General features: G+C 36.0%; 1 protein-coding gene across 1 annotated transcript; it reads left to right on the forward strand.

The window, feature by feature from the left end:
• Window positions 1-9,487: 9,487 nt before the first annotated feature.
• On the forward strand, window positions 9,488-11,377 carry LOC144427123 (uncharacterized). The gene is made up of 4 exons (XM_078115814.1): window positions 9,488-9,643; window positions 9,959-10,075; window positions 10,499-10,588; window positions 10,868-11,377. Exons 1-4 carry the CDS (start codon window positions 9,595-9,597, stop codon window positions 10,954-10,956), a joined length of 345 nt encoding a protein of 114 aa, XP_077971940.1. The 5' UTR covers window positions 9,488-9,594; the 3' UTR covers window positions 10,957-11,377.
• Window positions 11,378-14,657: the final 3,280 nt, after the last annotated feature.

The raw sequence follows: 14,657 nt of genomic DNA on the forward strand, positions 1-14,657 counted from the left end.
AAGACATCCCCCGAAAATAAGCCCTAGTGGTATTTTTCGGAGAAAAAATGAAATAAGACCTAATCTTTTTTTTTTCGGGAAAACACGGTATGTATAAAGCGACTATTCAGTTCACTGCATTGTTTGTGGTTAAATTACGCGTACTTTGGATTCAAGTAATGCGCCTGGATAATCCCCCACCTTCCAGTATAATTTTATTTCGAGTCCATAATCGGCAGAATAGACGATAAAATAATTAATAATAACAAAATAATTAAAACTGATTACAAAATCAGGAGGGCGAACAAAATCTTGACTAAGGTTCAAAAATTTCAAAACAAATTTCGCGGACCGGCGGACCTTCAAAATTAACCAAAAATGTCATGAACACAAAACATAATCAAATTATGCAATTACGACAAAAGTAGGCGGTGCAAAAGAATACAATCTAATCTAATGAGAAATTTGCTGCTGTCTCTTTGATATTATTTTTTTCGTTGGCTTTGCGGGTTTCATTGCATCGTTTGAAAGAATTTTGGCGCAGACTTTGCACATGGGAAGCGGTACAGTGGTGAAACCTTGCTCCAAATACTCCTTATCATACCAGATCCATATCAACTTTGCTAAAAGGTCGTTTTGGGGCTTGTTGTAAAGTTGAAGAAGCAGTCTCTTCATCTGTCCTGTCAACACCACTAACTTGGTTTTCACCGCTGGGTTTCTTTTGGAAGAACTGGATAATACTTTGTTTGTCTCCATTTTACCATCAAACCTAAATATAGGCCTACTGTCAAATTACAGAACGTGCGAACTGCGTTCTCGACAGTTTCCAATCAAATCAAATACCGTACTGTATGTAGGGATTTGTTCAAAAAGAATTTTTTTAAACAATTGTGTTAAATCCATTTTTTTGTCTGTTTTGTTCAAAATGGCTGCACTATTTGCAGGCGCTCCCGTAGTAGGTGGACCAAGGTGACGGACACCGGAACGTAGTATGTGTACCGGCTACCGGGTTAGAGTTAAGGAATAATTGTATTCCAGTTTTTCTAGCCAAGTGACTCCCGTAGTATTTATACCTGACCTGGTACACATACTACGTTCTGGTGTCCGCTATCTTTGTTCACATACTCCAGGAGATCCGATTTTTTTGTATTAAATGTGTTAAAGAACAATGAATGTAAAAACATGCCAAGCGCTTCTTATTCGCAATAAATCCTTCGAAACGCCACCAAACCAATATATATGAAGGCCCATACACGCCTTCTCAAGCTTTAGTTCAATGCGTCCGCAAACGTGCAAGATGCAAGCGTTTATAGGATATTACGTGTACGACCCTGCGACGAGAACCACCTTGCGAAAATTGAAATACGACCGAATAAATGAGTTTTCATAACTTTGAAAAACTCTATCACTTCAACCTTATGAACAAAGTATGCTAAGCATGAATCAACCGAACAGTTTTAACCGTAATAATGCCTTTATTTCATGAGAAAAATGTCAATACAGAAACTCAGAATCACTATTAAGGGGTCATAACAGATTAGTTTTGACATCATTGCACCAGAGGTGTCTTACAATAAGCATAGCCTGTCTTATCGTTTAAATGAGGTTGCCGCCGATGTAAGTATATATATTCTTCCTTATCGCACCGCACTTGTTTTACCGAAGGCTGCCATTGATTAAATAGGTTTCATGATTTATCTTACCCAAAACGCCTCTCTGGTATCTCGGATAAATATTCCTGTTAAAATCATATGACTTTGGCATAGATACAAACTTGGCGGTAGATGTACGCAATAGAAGTGAAAGTCAAAGCAAAAATTTTCACTTACATTTTTGAAAATATAATTTCGGCAGCTTATGCGGCTACCAGAACGCAACGTTCTGGCGTAGTTTCACGGCGATGCAAGAGGTATTTCAATAAAAACAAACCCTTGTTTTAAAGCAGGGTGTTATTTTAGAATTGCTAAAAAACAAGACCCTAGCTGTGTGCTATCAAACTTCTCCGTTAGGACGATAGCCGCCGTTATGAGGCCATAGACTAGACTTAACGAACATCCAACCGATCAGGGTTTGGAATGGGCAGAGGACCTCTCACCAAGTTTGATTGTTAGACGAATACCGGTCTACGAATCAATGAGAGTTAAAAAAAAAATAATCATGAAACTAACGGACATGACGTCAATACTTTGTATTTTGCCATTTGCTTATAATATATAAATTAATATTGGAAAAATATTTGGCGGACCGGCAGAACCACTGGATAAAACACGCACACACATACATAAAATCACGGGGACATAATAAAATCAAAAGAGAAAAAAAAAGCTATATATATTATTTAAAAGAAAAATATACAAACAAAATGGAAAACTAAAAATATTTCGCCTCACCATAACAATAGTTTTGTAAAGATTGCCAAATTAAATACCGAATTTGTTAACAGGAGTGAAATGTACAGAAAAACACTTCTAAAAAGATATCTTCAAGCTGATTACAGTTGGTGTCTCCTGATGCCCAATCAGAATTGCCTAGTTGGATGCATGGAAAAGTGGGCGATTATTAGGGTGAGTTCAAATTTATCATAGATGAATAATCAGTCATTGCAAATTTTATCGAACTAGCTGTTAAATTGATTTGATCATCACGAAACAACATGGAGAACAAAAAATAAATCTGCGAGTAGAATATATATTCAATAATTAGGCTACATATTAGAAAAATACAAACCCTACTATTTTAGAAAGAAATTATCATCATCATCATCATTTTATTTATATCCATCTGTGTAGGTATGTTTTGATCTATTTTCGTTCTCAATTGGTAGGTCTATTCCAGGAGTCGGCAAATTGCGGCCCGCGGGCTAAATGCGGTCCGCGTGCCAATTTGTTGTGGCCCTCGAACGATCCGACATTTGATACATAGAACAAAAATGGACCCCAAAGTTAATTATTGTCTCTACACGGAGTTATATGGTAACAAGGGTTCCATTACATTTGAACCCACGTACATTTGAACCCATGGCAATTGCACCTGTATGCTATTGCACCTATGGCTTTTTTTTTGTTTCACGGATAGTTAAACCCATACTAACCCTAACCCATGGGTTTTAGCACCCGCATATAGATTGAACCCGTGGTTCAAATGTACATGGGTTCAAATGTACGGTCACCGGTAACAAGTGTTGCTGTACGACGCTTGTTTTGTAATAGGAAGCGTCGGTTGTACGCCGTTTGAGGCAATTTTGATTTTTAAAAATTTATAAATGTCTGGAAAACGGAGGGAAAATCGCGACGAGGGTCGAACATTCCAAAGTGCTTTAACGAGAAAATATTTTTTTCTTGCGAAGTCAGCACCGCATATATTGAGGGATTTAATGTTGAACTCGTTACGAAACGTGTCATCGCAAATTCGACCCAGAGACCCGGGACTGCGCCACAGCTCATCTGTGCGACAGTTCAAAACGTGTAATATACACGTTCGGAAGCTTATATCGATGTGAGCAACTTTATCTAAAATGCATTACACTTGGAATAAATTTCGTACTAGTTTTATTTGGACTGAATCATCATTAGGACGACGTACTGAGGGCAAGTTGCCATAAAACACCATTCTTCACATTGATAATAAGTAAATGAAAAACAATGTATTGTTGAATAATATATTAAAAACGCCACATACACAACTCATTGTGGCAGGCTTTTAACGCACAATAGTAGGTGCGAATGCGCCATAGTTTGAAGTTTAATGTGGCGATTGTTCAAAGGCGGAAATATTGCGGCCCGCGCAAGTTGATATTTGGCCCGCAAGTACATAAAGTTTGCCGACCACTGATCTATTCTCATTGGTTAGGTAAACTCATTTACCTATTTTACGGAACATAGAGCGCATCGTGTTATGAGGCCTACTGACAATAAATTTTTGTCTATATGAAGGGGCTATAGGACGCAACGGTTTCAATGATTATCGGGTTACCGTATTGTAGCGAGTTACTAAGGATAGTTACTGTGTACACTGTACTTCAATACTTTTCACCACTCGTTGTTAATAATGCCAATGGTCATAATGACGTGATGGTATTGTGAACTTTGATCTAGGCAGTTTTGTCCTGGCCTGGACTCCGACCACTCATTGAAGTCGGCTGCTTTTTGGTTATGTCTGCTGATTTTTATGTTCTAAGTTTAAAGTTACCGTATCAATAAATAACCAATCCGGAATCTTACATCTTCTGAACTAACAACTACAGTAGAATCCTATGTGACAATAGCGAGCACGCCAGGATTTTGTTGAAATCGATGGCGGCAACTTTCGGGACTAGGTAAGTGAGGCGAGTTTCAGCGTGCAAGGGTCGTGTAACGCAGTGGTTCCCAAACTTTTTTTTTGCGACCCCAGTTTTCATAAAATCAAAGCCTACAGATACTCACGGCCCCCCACCTACCGTGTTTCCCCGAAAATAAGACTGGGTTATTTCAATTTTCTTCCGAAAAATAACACTAGGGCTTATTTTCGCGGGATGTCTTATATTTTTATTTGTCAAAAACAAAATTACAAAGTAGAGAATTACGGTATTTTCAAATATACAAAATATGAAAACCGATATACATTACTTATAAATAACACGCTTTTATTCAAAATAACTGCAAAACATAGATTATCAAAAATGTAAAACGTGTAGGAGAGATTTCTTGACTATACGTCTATAGGTCAAAAATGAAATTACGTTATTGACTAGGTCTTATTTTAAGGGGAGGGCTTATATTAAAATTATTTTCAAAATTCAGCCTAGTTCTTATTTTCAGGGTAGGTCTCATTTTCGGGGAAACACGGTAGAAACGTTCAGCAACTTCAAAAATTAGTATAGAAGTTTAATCACAATGTACCTGTATATCGACTGCATGTGGACGTTGACGGTGAACATTGGCCCAAAAATATATGAACGCGTACGGCAATGCGCCGAAGAAACGAGGAAACCCAGAAGATTTGATAACACACCACATAGTATGAAACCCGCGGTGTAAAAATCTCTTAGATCAGAATTGATAACGGTTATTTGGCGAAAAATAGACGAAAACAGTACAATTGCTTCTTAATATAGACACATTCTAAATCCTATTTAGTATATATATTCCAACAGTGTCTTTATTATTTTAAGTTCAATATCAACATATTTCAGATTGCTTCGTTATTAATTCGAAAGTAAAACATGGAGTAAAATACGAAAAAACGTGTACGGAATCACATCTTTTAAGTGCCTAGAACTTGTTGTGGATTTGTGTTTGACTGCTCGGGACGCTTCGAAATTATGTATGAAACGTCTAAATACGTAATATTGCAATACGAAAATGTTTACTACTATGTTGAGGCGATGTGGACAAAACACGTATAAGGCGCTTTCGCAACTGATCGAAACCTAAGGCGTAATTACTCGGCCAAGACACCGCCTGGCAATCAATATCATACTTGTCAAACACCTGATCAAGGGCCAATCGCCAAATAAAGCAATTTTGCTTTCTTTATTCGCTAACCATGCGGCTACACTGGTCCAAAATTCGATGGATTCAATTCGATTAGGCAACTTTACAATATACGAACATTTGCCATTACAATACATTGTGTGCTTATTGACCTATGAAGGAGTCAGTTGGGGTTTTACTCCGCTAGCGTGTGTGTTTAATATCTCGGGGATAAGAACGCGCAGATATGGTCAATTCCCCCCTCCCCAAATATAGCGGTAAATTTCTATGGACGATTATGATGTCGAAAATTTCGTCAAAGTTAGAAGTCTTCCGGGTTGGTTACTTTGTTTTTATATTCTGCGCTGATTGCTATATTGACTGTGGAGATGAGCAACCGATGGTAATGCCTGACATAAATAGTTTTGGGCATGGACTGTTTTGTTAAAGACAATTGTGCACCCGGGTTCCGGGTGTCAGAAGACTCCGGAGCGGGAGCCCTGCGGGGAGGAGTGAATCCAGGAGGAAACGTTTTCACCCAATCGCTGATATGACGAACGCGTGGATCCAGAAAAACCATCTTGAGTTGTAGTATATATTTACGGACTACGGTTGTATCTTTTTTTCTGGCTGTATTTGAATTTTGAAGGCGACTTTGATTTAATTGTTGGTATCATAATATGTTTGCAGTTTGTTTGTGGGTAAACACAAAACTGTTCAGGATGCTTGAGTAAATTATAAATATACCATAGACATCATAGATCACAGCACTTAGCAGCATGCAGTACAAGTAAGAGAGCGGGTACAGAAGCAAGGGCAAAGGTGACAAGTATAGCATTAATAATGACGTCATAAATATCATCTTACATTTGCTATTTCATCCATGACGACTTTATTTTTTACTTATGCTACAATATTATAATTTCTCGGGTATATATACCTTTAGTTTGAAGGGGAGGGGGTATACACAATTCTATAAAAAAAATTTTAAATATATATATATATTTTTTAATTCCAAACAGTGAAGCTCCCATGTTCGCTTCACATTTATGTCAGGGAGGTTTTTTTTCGAGAATAAAACTTGTGGAGTTGTGTCTTAGTATTGTGTTAATATATTTTTGTATTTACTTACAGGCTATTTACCAGGCTATTTCTGGACTACGACATCCCATCACACGTGCGAGAGAAAAATATATCTCTTGCCCTCTTTCTCCGGCCGTTGAGCTGGATGTCGGTTGCGTCTTGTTGTGACCTCTGCTTTTGCTGTGTTAAGTTTTGAATTGTGGGAGTTGCCGTACAATAATCAACCAATGCTGAACGCTTGAATCTTCTGGCTTATTTATAACCACAGCAGCAAAATTATATCTTTGGCACGTCAGGATTTGGTTGAAACATATCTGGGACAATAATGCATGTTATTTCTATGAAACAAAGTCATTGCCAGATTTCATTTCCCACATGATTAGTATACCATATACCTTTCATGCAAAAAAGTTGATGACGCACTTTCCCACACTCGCTCAAAAGTTGTTTGGCTTTTTTTCATCATTCTTGCTTGATTAGAAATTTTGTTTCATCATATCTAATTGTAATAAGATTCAAGTCTATATATTACATTATATCTGCATTTGGATCATTTCAATTCGATCATACGACTCTGCAATATACGAACATTTGTCATTTCATTCCATTATGTCAGTGTTTCTAAACCTTTCCGAGCCTGTCCAACCTCTGGACGCTATTCGGCATGCTCCCGCCGAACCCCATCGTACTGAACGGTTGAAATTAGGATTCCAATTCCAAACAAAGGGGAAGCTAATTTTGTGCAAGGTTATAAAAAAATGAACATTATGGTGTAACTTTAGATACCAATACCCCATGTGGGAAGAGCTATTGTCTTATCACAATAGTGTCCGCGGCAGGGACAGCAGATTTGTTTTGTTGTATAAGTTTTGTCGGTGAAACGGCAAAAACGGATAAAAAATAGCAACTTTGAAAATCCAAAAGATGATGCTATGCCTCAAAAACGTTGGTAGTTCAAGTAATTCGTTTCTCAAACTTGCATTGGAATGCGGAAAAAAAGCTTCTGCCAAATGCTTATTTTACAAAAATAGATACACGATATGACTCGGTGCCATATCGCGGTTGTCCGGAACGGATGATGATACTTTTAACTAGGCAAAACTAAGTATTAGGTATTCCTAATGCAATTAAGTATTCTTTGTTGCAAGTTTATCATCTAGTGGAATTAAAATACGTTCTGGTATTGCATTCATTTACATCTTCGATTTATCCGTAAAATTGAGTTTATAAATTTTATTAGTACGATAGATTGAGGGTCACGCAAATATTTAGCTTAAAAATCCTTGGTTTGTCATAACAACCCAAAATACTTCAAAGCGATAAGCAGAAAGCCGCTAAAAGCACTATCGTATTTAAGTGTAAACACCAAGAGTGCGACATCTGTGAGATATGAGTTTTCAATGAAACGTACCAGAATCTGAGAATATCGACAGTCCATGCGCGAAGTTATACACACAGCTAAGCTAATTTATCGGTTGTTGAACGTTCAAGTTGGAATATCTCCAATGAACTATAGTTATTTTTTTATAATTAATAAACGAAGTACTATAAAAGTCCGACAATATAAAACTGTTTCAGAAGACTTCCGTCGAACCCCTGGAACAGCTCCACCGAACCCCAGGGGTTCGATCGAACCCAGGTTAAGAACCACTGCATTATCTAATTATGTGACTTCTCAAGAAGTCAGTTGGGGTTCACTTCGCTAAAGTAAGTTAAATAGAATGTCTACTGGAGAAAGAATACGCAGATAAGAGGGCAACTTTTTCACATAATGCACATTAAACAAAGAAAGTTAATGTTTTCTTCCATGGCTATTGTATTTTATTCAAAGAAAACGTAAAACAGCGTTTTTTATGAAACAATAGTGCCGGTACGGGTTCCAATTGTAAGCAACAAAGCGTAGACCACTACCAGATCTATACGTTAGGCCCATACGTTAGGCTTATATGGCGCTCGATCTAGTTTGAAGAACAAATAATTCAATGTGCGTCTTATGGTCCGGATAATACGGTAATAGGCTACAATGTGAAGAACGATCCACTCCGACCAGAAGGAAGTCCAGTAAAGATATTTTGGAATTTCAAACCCCAAACAAATTGATCAACAAAATGCATCGCATAATAAATATATTTCCTAAACAATTCGATTGTCATCCTAGACATCATGTTTTCACGTAAAAAATTTCCCAATTATCCAATCAACTAAATCCGAAGAACACTACTGAGAAGGGCCTCGCAACTCTAAGTAGCTCTATATTTATTGCTTTATTCGGCCATTGAGAATGGTCTCCATTTTACATCAGTGTTTATCATGAAAATTTCCTTTTACCTTTTGTTGTCCTTATTTAATAATGTTTCAAATTTCTCCAGTAACGCATTTCCTGGTGCCTAATCTGAACTAATACGCGATGTATTAGAGCATTATGAATTTTCTCGTTGAAATTTTATTTTTACCATAATAATAATGATTTCTATGTCTCCATTGAACGCTAGTTAAGTCAATTCTCATTTCCCCGTGGAACCATTATGTTGAAATAAATGAGTTTTTAAACCCTATTGTATATATAATATTAAGAAACACGGAATATTTTCCGTTCTTTATTTTACTGGATCTATGGGGAACTCACCGGAGCTGATTCAAACTTCATTTTATTTCAACCTTTTCCCTCGTTAATGACGTGATTCAATGGTAAAATGATATGACTGTGTCTGTAAAAAAGTCCAAAATTATTTGATTTTTGTAATAGAATGGGGCGAGAAAAACATAAAAGACCGTTATATATTTTTTTAGAATCATTTTAGGCAGTGCCTGGTTCAGAGTTGAATAAATTCATTTAATTTAATCCTTTCCCTTGTTAATGACGTGATTCAATGGTAAAATGATATGACTGTGTCTGTACAAAAAGTCCAAAAACTTTTGGATTTTTGTAGTAGAATAAAGCGAAAAAAAAAGGTCGTTATATATTTTTTAGAATCATTTTAGGTGGTACCTAGCTCGCGAGAAGACAACGCAGTTGTTTTTGGTATTAATACCGTATTTGCAACATTGACTTTCGTGGTTTCAATTCACAAAATCACTCGGAATGAATTCGTTATTGGTTGCTTGTTTATGCCTGATAGTTGCGAAAACAGGTATGTGCATAAAAACTGTTACTTTATTGTTTCTTGTGGCATCGAACATAGTTTGTTTATTTAGTTTAAGAATATCAAAACTTTCTAACTCGATATGGTCTGGCAAATTTATTAAATAATAATTAAACTCCGGGGGAAAATAGTGAGATTAGAATGACCGTATTCTTTCTGCCTATGAATTTAGATTGAGTGTTTTTCAAATCCACACACAACTATACCAAAGAAAAGTTTATTTATTTTGTTCTATCAATGCACACACTTTGGGCGAGAAAACTGATGCAATCACAACATGAAAATTTAATTCTTTTTACCCAGGTTACTCAATCAAGTGCTATCAATGTGAAGGTTGCAACGATGAGAAAAAATTGAAAGATTCTCAACTGATGGGTTGCCATCCTTCCTTGACTACATGTGGCAAAACAACTACGGAGAGTGGGTATTTTATCTTTATCACGCAGGATATCTCGTTGGTTCTGAATATTTCATATAATTTTACAAATATCTCAACTGTCTTGGGCAATGAAAGTAAGAAGTAGTAAGCAATGCTAAGTATATGCTCATCGATACCGCTACAGTAAGACCGTAGCTGAGAAGCAAGTTTGCCTAAAAGTTCAGAATGACAGAATAAAAAGTGTTCTTCTCTAAATAAAATAAAACGGCAAAATTATTGATAGAATAGTAACAGTGTTCTAGCGATTTTGACCATCTCTAGTACTTGGTAATTACTAAGAAAATTTGAAATGCATTTGCGCATACATGCAGATGTTTTCCGAACAATAACATAAAGTTAGAAAAGCGCTCTATATGTATATTTCGTGTTCAGTCAGAATTCAGTTTACGTCAACCTTGTTTTAGGACGTGTAGTGCGGTTTTGCTCCCAATACAATCTAACTGGATGCGAATATACCGCCATTATGAATCAAGGACTCTGCGTATGCAAGGAAGGTGAGTTCGTATTCATATTCATAATGTGATAATCTTGTGCACCTGTCAGCAACAGCCGGGCCGCGGTCCCGGAAAAATTAAAAGTTTGTGAAATTCACCCCCAAATGTTACATAGTTTGAATTAGATATAAATATAACGATTCCATAGCTTTGAATCATATGATCAAAATAAATTGTGAAAGTTATATCAAAAGCATAATGGAACGTGACCTCATAAACTAATGAATATAAGATACGGTGTAAAACAATTACATCGCATATGTTTTTATTGTACTTTAGATGCATGCAACGGAGCTGAAACCGTCAAATCAAACATCATAGTTGGATCCATTATCATCCTCCTCATTGCTAAATTCATTATTGTTTAGAGACTTAAAATAACTGAATCGTATTTTTTGCATATATCCGCTCTTTTATTTGCAAATGATTGAACATTTTTGAATTTGATTTATTGAATGTAACATGTTATGAATAAAATGTTTAAAATGCCGAGATTGATGTCAAACTGAACCATGAGAAGCACTATGTGACAAACGTCATCTGGCACTTAAAATTTCCAAACGAGCAACGTTTAATTTAATGTTTCGCCTTTTTATTTCACAAGGAAAAATGGTTCATAGGAGCCGGATATTTTCGCATATTCGATATTTTTTCAATTTTGTTTTTGTGAAACAAATTTTAAACAAGAAATTTAACTTTGCGTCTGAATATTTTCGGATATCCGGATTCAGCATTTCAAATAAATTATTTTTTTTCACTTTATGTAGACAATATATCGAATAAAAATGTGCTATTTATGACATCATATTTCATGACTGACGTATTTTATTACATTTTTAAATAAATTGTTTTCATATGATATCTCTACGTTGCACTCTTTTTGGAGGATTGCCTTGTAGGAATGAGTGATAAGCAAATCCAGGGAACGTAGTAACAGTATGGAGTCAATTCCGGGTTCGAGCAAATATTACAATTCCAAGTTCGGAGTCAAGTCAAATAATTGCTTTGTCGAGCCCGAATCATGAAGCAATTCTGAATCACAGAGAATTTTAAAACTCCAGTCAAGTCAAATCACCAGATTTTCAGACTCCAATGCTCGAGACATAGTAGATTTCATAAACAACAGTGGAATGAATAAATATGGGTGTGATGCAAAACCGGATATGATCATCTATTGACAACATTTACCTCGGCATCGACACGGCCTAATTTTTGTCAAAAGCAAGTTAAATTTTGATTTTGTCAATACATCTTGATGAACGTGGGAAATCGTATTATATATGCCAAAAAAAATTTACCTAAAAAAAAAACTCGAACATAAACTTTTTTGGCGTTTAATCCTAGTTTCTCATCACGTAATTTAAAAAAGATTGAAACAATAATGTATTGTTAAACATAAATGCTGATGCATAAGAAGTTTTGACTGTAAGAGGATGGATCAAGCCACGGCGATCGTCTGTCAGAAGGCTTTGAAGAACTGATCCTAGAGTATTTACCGCTTTATTTCGTTTATCGGCTATTTGATGAAATATTTATTCAAAGTATGATGCTACCTAATCATACTTTTGTATGAACCAAATACAAATTGGTACATTCACTTTACCAAAAGAGTGATAGTCTACCACGTGAATCACGTGGGTGATTATCACACGCGAATGGATTACTGGTATTCGCAGTTAGGTACGGTAGTTTGCGTATCCCAGTGGTCGGCGAAATACGGCCGGAGTAAAATAACCTGGCCGGGACGCTTCACTGAATGGTCCTTTGCCCCCGAAAATTTATTCTATACTTTACCCTTTTTAAAATTTCCGGTGCTTATTTTAAGAGTGGTTTAGCGAGTTGTTGCCTGTAAAATGGGGTATTTGTTTCAAACTATCATTCTAATTCATACCATTCAACAATCTGTTCTTTTAAAATACCGGTATAGAATTTTAGCCTAGTCTATCACAGCCATTTCTGCACTAATTTTCGATTACTTTAATAAAACTGAAACTCCTAAGAAGACAAAGTGATCATTGACTTATTTATTTATATTTTAATTTCCGAAAAACAACTAAAAACTAACGAATATAATTTAAAAATGCCAAAATAAGGTAATGTTCACGACCACGCGCGAAAATCTGTCTGAGCTGATGCGAAGGGGTGCATTGTTACGTTTATTTTTGCATCTTGCTGATTGGCCAATGTCACGAAGTAAACAAGGAAGTCTATGCCCAGAGAAACATACAAACGGCGGTTTTGACGGTGAATTAATTTTATTTATAATCTACGCTCGAGGAGTAAATTACATTTTTCAACGTAACAGAATTTATCGTGAGACACGTTTAGACTAAATTTTATTATATTCTAAAAATTCTATTGAACATCTACTCGTTTAACGAGCCTACAATTTAATAATTATAATTAGACAAATGGGAACACGCAGAAAAGTTGATGCTGAGTGCAGGGGTTCAATAGCTCAGTAAATATTCGAATATATTGCAATGCAATAAGGAAATAAAATTCATTTCTTTTTGAGAGATTCATCACTGCTTACTTTTTGTAAGAATGTATCTTCTTGAAAATAATCTTTAACATAATATATATCACAAACCATGCGAAAATATTCACTTTGATGTTTGAAAGTACATATTTGTGCAAACAATCATTTTCGAAAATGAACATTACAAAGAACAAGTGTATAACTAGGATTAGTGATGCCCATTTGAAAAATGTTTCAATCTTGGCGTCGTGAAGCTATCAAGCGTAATGCAGCAACAAGACAGTGTCACATTAAATGTCATTGTAATAATTTTTTTATAAGACGACTGAGTTGAGTTCACGAATTGTCGCAGTTTTCGCGCGCTGTTCCGTTTTTAACTTTTTAAAAAAATATATGCGACCCGCAAAAGATTAGCAACCCTGAATTTTGTCCCGCGAGCGACATAAAATTTGCCGACTTCTGGGCCGCAGCCAACAGTCAGTCACGCCTTTTCCCACATCCGAGTCCACGAATCCAAAACAAATGGCTGATTAATTCTATGGACTGGAGGCCGTGGTAAGATGAGGAATCGGAGATGAATTTTACCGAATACCATTATATATGATGCATTTTAGTGCAGGTCATCAGGCTGTACGGATGAATGAGATATACGAAAATCATTATTATAAGTTTGGGAAAATTAACTTTGTTCTCATTATTTTAAAGTGAAATGGGGTGAATTTAGGGAGTGAAACGCTATAGGGCAAGAGTTCACGGCGGTTTTTGACGAGGTAGAACCCTGGATTCTTTCATTTCTGACTTATTATATGGTGAAAATGGGGTTTCAGCCTTGCTACTATTGCTATCAAAACAACGAAATCGCCTTTCCATCAGTAAACGGAGTAATTTTAGATATAATAAAAAACTCACTGAAGAACACCAAGCTCATCTATCTCATTAAAAACACTATAAACTATGATTTGTCTTCTCATTTGGTCTGTAATATATTCGTTTCTGACTTTACATTTTTTTATATATCGATCGTATAAATGACTGTAGGGGGGCGATGGTCAAAAAAGTTTGGGAACCACTGGTCTATATAATATACCGACAATATAAAGGCTAGTTACAGGATCAGAAAGGCAGAATAAACCCACATAAATTAGGAAATCTGGATAATTTGAGACAATAAATAGCTTGGTTATTTTTCACAAAAACTCAAAAAGCATAAAGTTTAGATATAAAAAAAGCATGTATACGCCCTGTTTTATCACGATAACATTTTCCCGGAATGTAAATATCAAAAATAAATAAATGTAAATACCCAAATTAAGGCGGGCAAAATAAAGTCTAATAAATATTTCTATTAGCTTCACATCCCCATAAAAATGGTCTATGCCCCCTTGTGGGGCGCACCACTATCAGTGTATCTTTAACATTTTTAAGCGCATGCAATTTAACATACCGATTTTTCCTACCTAAGATTTGCAAGAACGGGTTAAGTTTTAATTTTGAGTGCCCTAATATTACAAGTTTGGTTTACCTTGTTCCAACAACGCGCATAAAATCTCTAATCTCTACCCAGCACACCTTCTCACAGCTATATGA

Source organism: Styela clava, chromosome 9 (genome assembly GCF_964204865.1).
Source record: "Styela clava chromosome 9, kaStyClav1.hap1.2, whole genome shotgun sequence".
Classification (NCBI taxonomy): Eukaryota; Metazoa; Chordata; class Ascidiacea; order Stolidobranchia; family Styelidae; genus Styela; species Styela clava.

Excerpts from the sequence above, each read along its gene's own strand:
- LOC144427123 (XM_078115814.1), top strand. The coding sequence starts at position 9,595 with ATGAATTCGTTATTGGTTGCTTGTTTATGCCTGATAGTTGCGAAAACA. Across the intron at positions 9,644-9,958 it reads CCTGATAGTTGCGAAAACAG|GTTACTCAATCAAGTGCTAT; the intron begins GTATGTGCATAA and ends CTTTTTACCCAG. Across the intron at positions 10,589-10,867 it reads ACTCTGCGTATGCAAGGAAG|ATGCATGCAACGGAGCTGAA; the intron begins GTGAGTTCGTAT and ends ATTGTACTTTAG.